The sequence below is a fragment of the Oncorhynchus keta genome, chromosome 5 (genome assembly GCF_023373465.1).
Source record: "Oncorhynchus keta strain PuntledgeMale-10-30-2019 chromosome 5, Oket_V2, whole genome shotgun sequence".
Taxonomy (NCBI): domain Eukaryota; kingdom Metazoa; phylum Chordata; class Actinopteri; order Salmoniformes; family Salmonidae; genus Oncorhynchus; species Oncorhynchus keta.
This window is the reverse complement of record NC_068425.1, coordinates 14,656,897-14,670,781: the sequence shown is the minus strand read 5'-3', so window position 1 is coordinate 14,670,781 and position 13,885 is coordinate 14,656,897. Positions and strand designations below refer to the sequence as shown.

Below are 13,885 nucleotides of genomic sequence, written 5' to 3'. Positions count from 1 at the left end.
TCTGCTTTTCTAACTGGTTTTATGATAGCAGTACAGACCCTGTCACATGGGGTGACTCAAGGCTCATCAGCACCATCTTGTGTAATGACTCTGCAACACAAGCTATTATTGGGATGCTCTCAGGCTTTCATTTACAAATTGCTGATTAGATTTGTAAATGAAACTCCCGAGGGACAAAGAGGATGTGGTTATACTTGTAGGATGGATATGTATCAATTTCATCTTTCCCTTCATCTGTCTCTCTCTCCCTGTAGGTGGGAGGCGCGGGGTGGGGTTGGGAGCATGGCTGAACCACGCCATGAGAGCACCAGCAGCCTGCAGAGGAAGAAGCCTCCATGGCTCAGACTGGACATTCCCACTGCTCAGGTGTCCCTGGATGAGCCACCCACCTTCGTCCAGGTACAGCACACTCTCTCTCTCTGTCTCTCTCTCTCTCTCTCTCTCTCTCTCTCTCTCTCTCTCTCTCTCTCTCTCTCTCTCTCTCTCTCTCTCTCTCTCTCTCTCTCTCTCTCTCTCTCTCTCTCTCTCTCTCTCTCTCTCTCTCTCTCTTTCTCTCTCTTTCTCTCTCTTTCTCTCTCTTTCTCTCTCTCTTCTCTCTCTCTCTCTCTCTCTCTCTCTCTCTCTCTCTCTCTCTCTCTCTCTCTTTCTCTCTCTTTCTCTCTCCCCCTCCTCTCTCCCTCTCTCCATCTGCATGCCTTTCCTTGTATCCCACACTTCCTCTCTGGGTCTCATTCTTCTCCCTGCTTTCTCATTGTCTCTCCCACAGAGTTGTGTTGTGGTCTGTTGTACCTGTATGTGAATCTCTGCATGCAATATGGCTCTCATTGTGTGTATTTCATCTCTGTCTCTTTCCATGGGTCTCTTCCCCCCACTGCAGCCGGTGAAGCGCCAGGGTTTCCTCCGCAGTATCAGCATGCCAGTGGAGCCCTCCCACCTCCGGTCCCCGCCTCGCGACCTCTTTGACCCCCGCCGGCCGCCCCTGCTACGCCAGTCCTCCATCACACAGACCATCAAGAGGTAAGGGGAACATATCAACGTTCTGGAGCTACTGAAGGACACCTCGGTTGGTTAGATCATGGTTGTGACACGGAATCGTACGACCTTCAGTGGGCCCACTGCAAATATTTGATTATGAACTTGTCATGATGGTGTGAAATAAGCATGTTTTATCCAGATCTGTAAGTCACGGATGGCATGTTTTTGATCAGTTTGTTACTGTGGGCTACTTGTGTGATGCCAGTAACAAGGCATGAGACCATGATGTCCGTTTCTCTGCCTGATTGCCCCCGCCCACTTCAGTTTGGCGGTTTGATTGCATATTGATTTTTACCAGACTTCTGTATTTGCTTGCAATTTGTCTGGTTGAACTGAGGACAGTGGATATTTGACAGGACAGACTGCTATTTGTAGGTGTTTGTTTGTGGTGTGTTTTATCATAGTGCCTGTCTGGGTCTGCAGATGGGCTCATATTACAGTGTTTAAAACTTGAAATCACTGTGGCTGTGATTGTGTGCATTGATTCTTCAACAGTCTGAATGAATGAGTTGGGAATCCCTCTGCATGTCTGGTTATTCGTCTGGTCAGTGTGTATGATTCTAATGCATGTTCAAACTTTATTTCCTTTCACAATTTCAATGCTTGAAAAGCTTTACTCCTTTTGCACTATTTCTGTCTATTGCTTTTCTAAATTATGTTTCTTGCTCACCACCTCTTCTTTTCTTCTCTCCTTCTATTTCCTTCTCTTTCTTGCTCTCTGCCCTGTCCTCCTCCTCCTCTCACCTTCCTACCTTCTCCCCCTCCCCCTGCCCTCCTCCTCCTCCTCTCACCATCCTACATTCTCCCCCTCCCCTGCCCTGTCCTCCTCCTCCTCTCACCATCCTACATTCTCCCCCCTCCCCCTGCCCTCCTCCACCCTCCTCCTCTCACCTTCCTACCTTCTCCCCCTCCCCCTGCCCTCCTCCACCCTCCTCCTCTCACCTTCCTACCTTCTCCCCCTGCCCTCCTCCACCCTCCTCCTCTCACCTTCCTACCTTCTCCCCCTCCTCTCCTCCACTCTAATCCTCTCACCTTCCTACCTTCTCTCCCTGCCCTCCTCCACCCTCCTCCTCTCACCTTCCTACCTTCTCCCCCTGCCCTCCTCCACCCTCCTCCTCTCACCTTCCTACCTTCTCCCCCTCCCCCTGCCCTCCTCCACCCTCCTCCTCTCACCTTCCTACCTTCTCCCCCTCCCCCCTGCCCTCCTCCCCCCTCCTCCTCTCACCTTCCTACCTTCTCCCCCCTCCCTCTGCCCTCCTCCACCCTCCTCCTCTCACCTTCCTACCTTCTCCCCCTGCCCTCCTCCACCCTCCTCCTCTCACCTTCCTACCTTCTCCCCCTCCTCTCCTCCACTCTCCTCCTCTCACCTTCCTACCTTCTCTCCCTGCCCTCCTCCACCCTCCTCCTCTCACCTTCCTACCTTTTCCCCCTGCCCTCCTCCACCCTCCTCCTCTCACCTTCCTACCTTCTCCCCCTCCCTCTGCCCTCCTCCACCCTCCTCCTCTCACCTTCCTACCTTCTCCCCCTGCCCTCCTCCACCCTCCTCCTCTCACCTTCCTACCTTCTCCCCCTGCCCTCCTCCACCCTCCTCCTCTCACCTTCCTACCTTCTCCCCTGCCCTCCTCCACCCTCCTCCTCTCACCTTCCTACCTTCTCCCCCTGTCCTCCTCCACTCTCCTCCTCTCACCTTCCTACCTTCTCCCCCTGCCCTCCTCCACCCTCCTCCCCTCACCTTCCTCCCTTCTCCCCCTCCCTCTGCCCTCCTCCACCCTCCTCCTCTCACCTTCCTACCTTCTCCCCCCTCCCCCTGCCCTCCTCCACCCTCCTCCTCTCACCTTCCTACCTTCTCCCCCTGCCCTCCTCCACCCTCCTCTCACCTTCTTACCTTCTCCCCCTGCCCTCCTCCACCCTCCTCCCCTCACCTTCCTACCTTCTCCCCCTCCCCCTGCCCTCCTCCACCCTCCTCCTCTCACCTTCCTACCTTCTCCGCCTGCCCTCCTCCACCCTCCTCCTCTCACCTTCCTACCCTCTCCCCCTCCCCTGCCCTGCCCTGTCCTCCTCCACCTCCCACCCTCCTCCTCTCACCTCCCTACCTTCTTCCCCCTCCCCCTGCTCTGTCCTCCTCCTCCTCTCACCTTTATACCTTCTCCCCCTCCCCTGCCTTGTCCTGCTCCTCCTCCTCTCACCTCCCAACCTTCTCCCCCTCCCCCTGCCCTGTCCTCCTCCTCCTCTCACCTCCCTACCTTCTCCCCCTCCCCTGCCCTGTCCTCCTCCTCCTCTCACCTTCCTACCTTCTCCCCCTCCCCCTGCCCTGTCTTCCTCCTCCTCTCACCTCCCTACCTTCTTCCCCCTCCCCCTGCTCTGTCCTCCTCCTCCTCTCACCTTCATACCTTCTCCCCCTCCCCCTGCCCTGTCCTCCTCCTCCTCTCACCTCCCTACCTTCTCCCCCTCCCCTGCCCTGTCCTCCTCCTCCTCTTACCTTCCTACCTTCTCCCCCTCCCCCTGCCCTGTCCTCCTCCTCCTCCTCTCACCTCCCTACCTTCCCCCCCTCCCTCTGCCCTGTCCTCCTCCTCCTCCCACCCTCCTACCTTCTCCCCCTCCCCCTGCCCTGTCCTCCTCCTCTCACCTTCCTACCTTCTCCCCCCTCCCCCTGCCCTGTCCTCCTCCTCCTCTCACCTCCCTACCTTCTCCCCCTCCCCCTGCCCTGTCCTCCTCCTCCTCTCACCTTCCTACCTTCTCCCCCTCCCTCTGCCCTCCTCCACCCTCCTCCTCTCACCTTCCTACCTTCTCCCCCTGCCCTCCTCCACCCTCCTCCTCTCACCTTCCTACCCTCTCCCCCTCCCCCTGCCCTGCCCTGTCCTCCTCCACCTCCCACCCTCCTCCTCTCACCTTCCTACCTTCTCCCCCCTCCCCTGCCCTGTCCTCCTCCTCCTCTTCTCACCTTCCTACCTTCTCCCCCTTCCCCTGCCCTGTCCTCCTCCTCCTCTCACCTCCCTACCTTCTCCCCCTCCCCCTGCCCTGTCCTCATCCCCCTCTCACCTCCCTACCCTCTCCCCCCACCCCTGCCCTGTCCTCCTCCTCCTCTCACCTTCCTACCCTCTCCCCCTCCCCCTGCCCTGCCCTGTCCTCCTCCACCTCCCACCCTCCTCCTCTCACCTTCCTACCTTCTCCCCCTCCCCTGCCCTGTCCTCCTCCTCCTCTTCTCACCTTCCTACCTTCTCCCCCTCCCCCTGCCTTGTCCTCCTCCTCCTCTCACCTCCCTACCTTCTCCCCCTCCCCCTGCCCTGTCCTCATCCCCTCTCACCTCCCTACCCTCTCCCCCCACCCCTGCCCTGTCCTCCTCCTCCTCTCACCTCCCTACCTTCTCCCCCTCCCCCTGCCCTGTCCTCCTCCTCCTCTCACCTTCCTACCTTCTCCCCCTCCCTCTGCCCTCCTCCACCCTCCTCCTCTCACCTTCCTACCTTCTCCCCCTGCCCTCCTCCACCCTCCTCCTCTCACCTTCCTACCCTCTCCCCCTCCCCCTGCCCTGCCCTGCCCTGTCCTCCTCCACCTCCCACCCTCCTCCTCTCACCTTCCTACCTTATCCCCCTCCCCTGCCCTGTCCTCCTCCTCCTCTTCTCACCTTCCTACCTTCTCCCCCTCCCCCTGCCTTGTCCTCCTCCTCCTCTCACCTCCCTACCTTCTCCCCCTCCCCCTGCCCTGTCCTCATCCCCCTCTCACCTCCCTACCCTCTCCCCCCACCCCTGCCCTGTCCTCCTCCTCCTCTCACCTCCCTACCTTCTCCCCCTCCCCTGCCCTGTCCTCCTCCTCCTCTTCTCACCTTCCTACCTTCTCTCCCCTCCCCTGCCCTGTCCTCCTCCTCCTCTTCTCACCTTCCTACCTTCTCCCCCTGCCTTGTCCTCCTCCTCCTCTCACCTCCCTACCTTCTCCCCCTCCCCCTGCCCTGTCCTCCTCCTCCTCTCACCTCCCTACCTTCTCCCCCTCCCCCTGCCCTGTCCTCCTCCTCCTCTCACCTCCCTACCTTCTCCCCCTCCCCCTGCCCTGTCCTCCTCCTCCTCTCACCTCCCTACCTTCTCCCCCCTCCCCCTGCCCTGTCCTCCTCCTCCTCTCACCTCCCTACCTTCTCCCCCCTCCCCCTGCCCTGTCCTCCTCCTCGTCTCACCTTCCTACCTTCTCCCCCTCCCCCTGTCCTCCTCCTCCTCTCACCTCCCTACCTTCTCCCCCTCTCCCTGCCCTGTCCTCCTCCTCCTCTCACCTTCCTACCTTCTCCCCCTCCCCCTGCCCTGTCCTCCTCCTCGTCTCACCTTCCTACCTTCTCCCCCTGCCCTGTCCTCCTCCTCCTCTCACCTCCCTACCATCTCCCCCTCCCCTGCCCTGTCCTCCTCGTCCTCTCACCTCCCTACCTTCTCCCCCTGCCCTGTCCTCCTCCTCCTCTCACCTCCCTACCTTCTCCCCCTCCCCCTGCCCTGTCCTCCTCGTCCTCTCACCTCCCTACCTTCTCTCCCCTCCCCCTGCCCTGTCCTCCTCCTCCTCTCACCTTCCTACCTTCTCCCCCTCCCCCTGCCCTGTCCTCCTCCTCCTCTCACCTTCCTACCTTCTCCCCCTCCCCCTGCCCTGTCCTCCTCCTCCTCTCACCTTCCTATCTTCTCCCCCTCCCCCTGCCCTGTCCTCCTCCTCCTCTCACCTCCCTACCTTCTCCCCCCTCCCCCTGCCATGTCCTCCTCCTCCTCTCACCTTCCTACCTTCTCCCCCTCCCTCTGCCCTCCTCCACCCTCCTCCTCTCACCTTCCTACCTTCTCCCACTGCCCGTCTCCAGCAGCAGGAGGGTGCACTTTGAGCGGATTAACACAGTGCCCATTAAGGGTCAGCGGGCATCTCGCCGCGGCCCCAGGAAGCATCACTCTCTCTCCAGAACCCTGCTCAGGTACTGCAGGCCAGAGGTCAGAGGTCAGACTGGGCCTACAGTACACTGGCCAATGAGAACAGCACTTCCTGTCTGATGACAGTAACATACAGTATGCAACCATGGGGAGCCAGAACATCTTGTGATGGATAACATACTGACACAGGTTTAGCTGAGTGTTTACCCCACCAATGTTTGTGTCCTAGGTTATGTTGGTTAGGGCTCAGATCTAGGAAGTACAAAGAGTATGATGTTCAGAACAGAGAGAATTATCAAGAGAGTGCAGGGTCTCCGTAAGATAGAAAACTGCATCAGGCATAAAGACACAGCTTGAATGAACTGAATGAACTGTCTTCCATTGCCTATAGCTATAAGCCTCTCTTCAGGGGTGCTGTTGTTTTCTCTTTGTGCTATGACTGGTTTTGTTATATGACTCACCTCATTGACACATCTGACTCACACTGAATTGCTCATAAAAAAGGAGCCTAACACAGGGACCTGCCATTTTCCTGGAATACACAACAACCACCGCATTCCATTGTGGTCAGGCCAAAGACTAAGCAGCAATAATGTCGCCTCAGACTTTAGGGACCATAGAATACATGTCCACTGATTTGATGTTACAGTCACTAAAAGACCATACTTGCGTTTGACTGAGTCTTAAATTAACCTGAGTTGCTTTTTAAACTAAGCCACTTAGTTTTTAAACTTAGTTTGTGTATAGCGGCAGGGTTGGGTTAGCGTGGCCTTCTGCAGCACCTGATTAGATTAGACCTGCGGAGGCAGAGAACATTGTATTGTGATCCTTATTGAATGTACAGATTATATGATTCAATAGAAAACAACAGCTCACAGAAAAAAAGAGGCAAAGGCTGAGAGGGGCAGAGAGAGAGAGAGGCCGAGTGAGAGAGAGGCAGAGAGAGAGAGAGGCCGAGAGAGAGAGAGGCCGAGAGAGAGAGAGGCCGAGAGAGAGAGAGGCAGAGAGAGAGAGGCCGAGAGAGAGAGAGGCAGAGAGAGAGAGAGGCCGAGTGAGAGAGAGGCAGAAAGAGAGAGAGGCCGAGAGAGAGAGAGGCCGAGAGAGAGAGAGAGGCAGAGAGAGAGAGAGGCCGAGAGAGAGAGAGGCAGAGAGAGAGAGGCCGAGAGAGAGAGAGGCCGAGAGAGAGAGAGAGGCCGAGAGAGAGAGAGGCCGAGAGAGAGAGAGGCAGAGAGAGAGAGAGGCCGAGAGAGAGAGGCAGAGAGAGAGAGAGAGAGGCAGAGAGAGAGAGAGGCCGAGAGAGAGAGAGGCAGAGAGAGAGAGAGGCCAGTGAGAGAGAGGCCGAGAGAGAGAGAGGCCGAGAGAGAGAGAGGCAGAGCAGAGAGAGAGGCAGAGAGAGAGAGAGAGGCCGAGAGAGAGAGAGGCAGAGAGAGAGAGGCCGAGAGAGAGAGAGGCAGAGAGAGAGAGGCCGAGTGAGAGAGAGGCAGAAAGAGAGAGAGGCCGAGAGAGAGAGAGGCCGAGAGAGAGAGAGGCCGAGAGAGAGAGAGGCAGAGAGAGAGAGGCCGAGAGAGAGAGAGGCAGAGAGAGAGAGAGGCAGAGAGAGAGAGAGGCCGAGAGAGAGAGAGGCCGAGAGAGAGAGAGGCAGAGAGAGAGAGAGGCCGAGAGAGAGAGAGGCAGAGAGAGAGAGAGGCCGAGAGAGAGAGAGGCCGAGAGAGAGGCCGAGAGAGAGAGAGGCAGAGAGAGAGAGAGGCCGAGAGAGAGAGGCAGAGAGAGAGAGAGGCCGAGAGAGAGAGAGAGAGAGAGAGGGAGAGAGAGAGAGAGGCCGAGAGAGAGAGAGAGGGAGAGAGAGAGAGAGGCCGAGTGAGAGAGAGGCCGAGAGAGAGAGAGGCCGAGAGAGAGAGAGGCAGAGAGAGAGAGAGGCCGAGAGAGAGAGAGGCAGAGAGAGAGAGAGAGGCCGAGTGAGAGAGAGGCAGAGAGAGAGAGAGAGGCCGAGAGAGAGAGAGAGGCAGAGAGAGAGAGAGGCAGAGAGAGAGAGAGAGAGGCAGAGAGAGAGAGCTTGCTATTGAGAAAGGCCGCCAAAGGCAGACCTGGATCTTAAGAGAAGACAGGCTATGTGCACACTGCCCACAAAATGAGGTGGAAACTGAGCTGCACTTCCTAACCTCCTGCCAAATGTATGACCATATTAGAGACACATATTTCCCTCAGATTACACAGACCCACAAAGAATTTGAAAACAAATCTAATTTGATAAACATATTTTTCCCATGCCACTAAAAAGAGAGAGCGAGAGACCAAGGTAGAGCGAGGCAGAGGTAGAGCAAGGCAGAGGTAGAAGGCGAGAGAGGGGGGTAGAGGTAGAGAGCGAGAGACGCGGCGAGGTAGAGAGAGCTAGAGAGCTAGAGGGAGAGGGAGAGAGGTGCTCCAGATGTTCCATCAGGCAGAGGTCTATTTATAGCCTCAGAGGTCACGGATGGCAGACTGACAGACTCTGATGACACGCCACGACCTGGAGGACAGGGCAGCTGGTCTGGAATGCCAGAAATTCAATCATGTCACTAACAGACTGATAGAGATAGTACATCCATCCACAACCCAGAGGAACACAGGACACAGTATTTCAAATGATCTGTCCATATTACCCAGAATATTCCTTTACATGCAACAGGTACAGTAGGAGTATAGTGGGCTATAATAACTGTTGCTAGGGAGTAGGAGTATAGTGGGCTATAATAACTGTTGCTAGGCAGTAGGTGTATAGTGGGCTATAATAACTGTTGCTAGGGAGTAGGAGTATAGTGGGCTATAATAACTGTTGCTAGGCAGTAGGTGTATAGTGGGCTATAATAACTGTTGCTAGGGAGTAGGTGTATAGTGGGCTATAATAACTGTTGCTAGGGAGTAGGAGTATAGTGGGCTATAATAACTGTTGCTAGGCAGTAGGTGTATAGTGGGCTATAATAACTGTTGCTAGGGAGTAGGAGTATAGTGGGCTATAATAACTGTTGCTAGGCAGTAGGTGTATAGTGGGCTATAATAACTGTTGCTAGGGAGTAGGTGTATAGTGGGCTATAATAACTGTTGCTAGGGAGTAGGTGTATAGTGGGCTATAATAACTGTTGCTAGGGAGTAGGTGTATAGTGGGCTATAATAACTGTTGCTAGGGAGTAGGAGTATAGTGGGCTATAATAACTGTTGCTAGGGAGTAGGAGTATAGTGGGCTATAACAACTGTTGCTAGGGAGTAGGTGTATAGTGGGCTATAATAACTGTTGCTAGGGAGTAGGTGTATAGTGGGCTATAATAACTGTTGCTAGGGAGTAGGTGTATAGTGGGCTATAATAACTGTTGCTAGGGAGTAGGTGTATAGTGGGCTATAATAACTGTTGCTAGGGAGTAGGTGTATAGTGGGCTATAATAACTGTTGCTAGGGAGTAGGAGTATAGTGGGCTATAATAACTGTTGCTAGGGAGTAGGAGTATAGTGGGCTATAATAACTGTTGCTAGGGAGTAGGAGTATAGTGGGCTATAATAACTGTTGCTAGGTAGTAGGGCTTGGAATTCCCAGGGACCTCATGATACAATAATATCATGATTCTCACGAGTATTTATGTATTGCTATTTGATACTGTGATTTTATTGCGTTTTGATGTTCCAAACATATTGCTCACCATATGTCTTCTACAGAGGGACAAGCGAGAGCCATGAGAAAACCAGTTCAGTGGGTTAGTAGTGGTGAGGGAAGAAATCGATAGTTACATATCGGAATATCTTTTTTTGACAATATATCGTATCAACTATCGCAATATTATTTTACACCAAGGTTCCAAGTATTTTTCCTTCGGAGCTTGTTTTTCTTTTTAAATAGAGAGACTTTTTGTTTTCAGCACTTTTATCTCCATGACTGATCAAAACTGGTTTTCCCATGGCTCCCTGTTGTTCCTCTGCAGAAGACATATGGTGAGCAATATGTTTGGAACATCGAAACACGATCAAATCAACTCCATTGTAGGTTTGATGTTACTTAAATGGCCAAATCTCCTTTAAAAAAAGCTTGTCAAAACAAATAGTATAAGTCACATGTGCTGAATACAACAGGTGTAGTAGACCTTACAGTGAAATGCTGAATACAACAGGTGTAGTAGACCTTACAGTGAAATGCTGAATACAACAGGTGTAGTAGACCTTACAGTGAAATGCTGAATACAACAGGTGTAGTAGACCTTACAGTGAAATGCTGAATACAACAGGTGTAGTAGACCTTACAGTGAAATGCTGAATACAACAGGTGTAGTAGACCTTACAGTGAAATGCTGAATACAACAGGTGTAGTAGACCTTACAGTGAAATGCTGAATACAACAGGTGTAGGTAGACCTTACAGTGAAATGCTGAATACAACAGGTGTAGTAGACCTTACAGTGAAATGCTGAATACAACAGGTGTAGTAGACCTTACAGTGAAATGCTGAATACAACAGGTGTAGTAGACCTTACAGTGAAATGCTTACTTACAAGCCCCTAACCAACAATGCAGTTTAAAAAATATCTAAATATGAAATAAGAAATCAAAGTAACAAGTAATTAAATAGCAGCAGTAAAATCACAATAGTGAGACTATATACAGGGGGGTACCAGTACAGAGTCAATGTGTGGGGGCACCGGTTTGTTGAGGTAATATGTACATGTAGGTAGAGTTATTAAAGTGCCTATGCATAGATGATAACAGAGAATAGCAGTGGTGTAAAAGAGGGGGAGGGGGGGCAATGCAAATAGTCTGGGTAGCCATTTGATTAGCTGTTCAGGAGTCTTATGGCTTGGGGATAGAAGCTGTTTTGAAGCCGCTTGGACCTAGACTTGGCGCTCTGGTACCGCTTGCCGTGCGGTAGAAGAGAGAACAATCTATGACTTGGGTGGCTGGAGTCTTCGACAATAGGGCCTTCCTCTGACACCACCTGGTATAGAGGTCCTGGATGGCAGAAAGCTTGGCCCCAGTGATGTACTGGGCCGTACGCACTACCCTCTGTAGTGCCTTGCGGTCAGAGTCCGAGTAGTTGCCAAACCAGGCAGTAATGCAACCAGTCAGGATGCTATCTATGGTGCAGCTGTAGAACCTTTTGAGGATCTGAGGATCTTTGACCCATGCCAAATCTATTCAGTCTCCTGAGGGGGAACAAGTTTTGTTTTGCCCTCTTCATGACTGTCCTGGTGTGCTTGGACCATGTTAGTTTGTTGGTGATGTGGACACCAAGGAACTTGAAGCTCTCAACCTGCTCCACAACAGCCCCGTCGATGAGAATGGGGGTGTGCTCGGTCCTCTTTTTCCCGTAGTCCACAATCATCTCCTTTGTGTTGATCATGTTGAGGGAGAGGTTGTTGTCCTGGCACCACACGGTCAGGTCTCTGACCTCCTCCCTATAGGCTGTCTGGTCTTGGTCGGTGATCAGGCCTATCACTGTTGTGTCATCGGCAAACTTAATGATGGTGTTGGAGTCATGCCTGGCCGTGCAGTCATGAGTGAACAGGGAGTACAGGAGGGGACTGAGCACGCACCCCTGAGGGGCTCCTGTGTTGAGGATCAGCGTGGCGGATGTGTTGTTACTTACCCTTACCACCTGGGGACGACCCGTCAGGAAGTCCAGGATCCAGTTGCAGAGGGGAGGTGTTTAGTCCCAGGGTCCTTAGCTTATTGATGAGCTTTGAGGGCACTATGGTGTTGAACGCTGAGCTGTAGTGAATGAAAAGCATTCTCACACAGGTGTTCCTTTTGTCCAGGTGGGAAAGGGCAGTGTGGAGTGCAATAGCGATTGCATCATCTGTGGATCTGTTAGAGCGGTATGCAAATTGGAGTGGGTCTATGGTTTCTGGGATAATAGTGTTGATGTAAGCCATGACCAGCCTTTTCGAAGCACTTCATGGCTACAGATGTGAGTGCTACAGGTTGGTAGTCATTTAGGCAGGTTACCTTAGTGTTCTTGGGCACAGGGACTATGGTGGTCTGCTTAAAACATGTTGGTATTATAGACTCGGACAGGGAGAGGTTGAAAATATCAGTGAAGACACTTGCCAGTTGGTCAGTGCATGCTCGCAGTACACGTCCTGGTAATCCGTCTGGCCGTGTGAATGTTGACCTGTGTTGACCTGTGTTAAGTTCTTACTCAGATCGGCTTCGGAGTGCGTGATCACACAGTTTTCCGGAACAGCTGGTGCTCTCATGCATGTTTCAGTGTTATTTGCCTCGAAGCGAGCATAGAGGTAGTTTAGCTAGTCTGATAGGCTTGTGTCACTGGGCAGCTCTCGGCTGTGCTTCCCTTAGTAGTCTGTAATGGTTTGCAAGCCCTGCCACATCTGATGAGTGTCAGGGCCAGTGTAGTACGATTCGATCTTAGTCCTGTATTGACACTTTGCCTGTTTGATGGTTCGTCGGAGGGCATAGCGGGATTTCTTATAAGCTTCCGGGTTAGAGTCCCACTCCTTGAAAACGTCAGCTTTAGCCTTTAGCTCAGTGCGGATGTTGCCTGTAATCCTTGGCTTCTTGTTGGGGTATGTACGTACGGTCGCTGTGGGGACGACGTCATTGATGCACTAATTGATGAAGCCAATGACTGATGTGGTGTACTCCTCAATGCCATTGGAGGAATCCTGGAACATATTCCAGTCTGTGCTAGCAAAGCAGTCCTGTAGCTTAGCATCTGCTTCATCTGACCACCTTTTTATTGATCGAGTCACTGGTGCTTCCTGTTTTGATTTTTGCATGTAAGCAGGAATCAGGAAGATATAATTATGGTCAGATTTGCCAAATGGAGGACGAGGGAGAGCTTTGTATGCGTCTCTCTGTGTGGAGTAAAGGTGGCCCCGAGTTTTTCCCCTCTGGTTGCACATTTAACATGCTGCATCACCTCTGGGTGAGCGTTTTCCCATTTGCTTATGGCGGAATGCAGCTCATTGAGTGCGGTCTTAGTGCCAGCATCAGTCTGTGGTGGTATGTAGACAGCTACGAAAAATACAGATGAAAACTCTCTAGGTAGATAGTGTGGTCTACAGCTTATCATAGCAAAACCTTGAGACTTCCTTAAATATGTCACGCCTTGGTCTTAGTGTTTTGTGTTTTCGTTGATTGTTTGGTCAGGCCAGGGTGTGACATGGGTTTGTTTTGTTGTATTTCGTATTGGGGTTTTGTGGTTATTGGGATTGCGGCTGAGTAGGGGTGTTGTATGGGCTTGGCTGCCTGAGGCGGTTCTCAATCAGAGTCAGGTGATTCTCGTTGTCTCTGATTGGGAACCGTATTTAGGTAGCCTGGGTTTCGCTTTGTATTTCGTGGGTGATTGTTCCTGTCTCTGTGTAGTTTCACCAGATAGGCTGTAATTAGGTTTCACGTTCCGTTTTGTTGTTTTGTATTTGTATAAGTTATTTCATGTATCGCGATCTCTTCATTAACCTCATAGTCTACCAATACCGGATCCGGGTTCGTGACTACGGCTCAAGTTCATTAGCATAACGCACAATGCGAAAAAATATTCCTAAAAATATTTAACCTCCACACATTAACAAGTAAAATAGCTCAAATGAAAGATAAACACGTTGTTTATCTACCCAGCAAGTCAGATTTCTAAAATGTTTTACGGCGAAAACATAGCACATATTTATGTCAAACCACCACCACAGACATAGCTCATTTGCATAGCCAAGTAGGAAAAAATATGCAATCAACAAACGCAGGATTAAAAGAAAAATCATTTCACTAACCTTTTGAAATCTTCATCAGATGACAGTAATATAACATGTTACACAGTACATTCATTTTTTTTCAATAATCTGCAATATATATCCATAAATCTCTGTTTACAATGATGCATCGTTCAAAAAATGCTACTAAAATGTCAGGAGAAATGCCGATAGCTCCGGCAGATAACGTCAGCTAACAAGGAATACACATCATAAACTTTGACTAAATATGCATGTTTTACATATGTATA

At 52.0% G+C, this 13,885-nt stretch overlaps 1 protein-coding gene across 6 annotated transcripts in view; it reads left to right on the top strand.

Annotated features, from left to right (window-relative positions):
- The window catches only part of rhbdf1a (rhomboid 5 homolog 1a (Drosophila)), a 51,682-nt gene that overhangs the window by 25,972 nt on the left and 11,825 nt on the right, over positions 1-13,885 (top strand). For 5 of the 6 annotated variants that reach the window (XM_052518773.1, XM_052518778.1, XM_052518776.1 and 2 more), the window contains exons 2-4: positions 255-399; positions 878-1,017; positions 5,852-5,959. In XM_052518773.1, the coding sequence (XP_052374733.1) occupies positions 283-399; positions 878-1,017; positions 5,852-5,959 (365 nt within the window). In that variant the 5' untranslated portion in view covers positions 255-282. The remainder of the gene's footprint in view (positions 1-254; positions 400-877; positions 1,018-5,851; positions 5,960-13,885) is intronic. The other variant, XM_052518774.1, reaches the window with a different exon arrangement.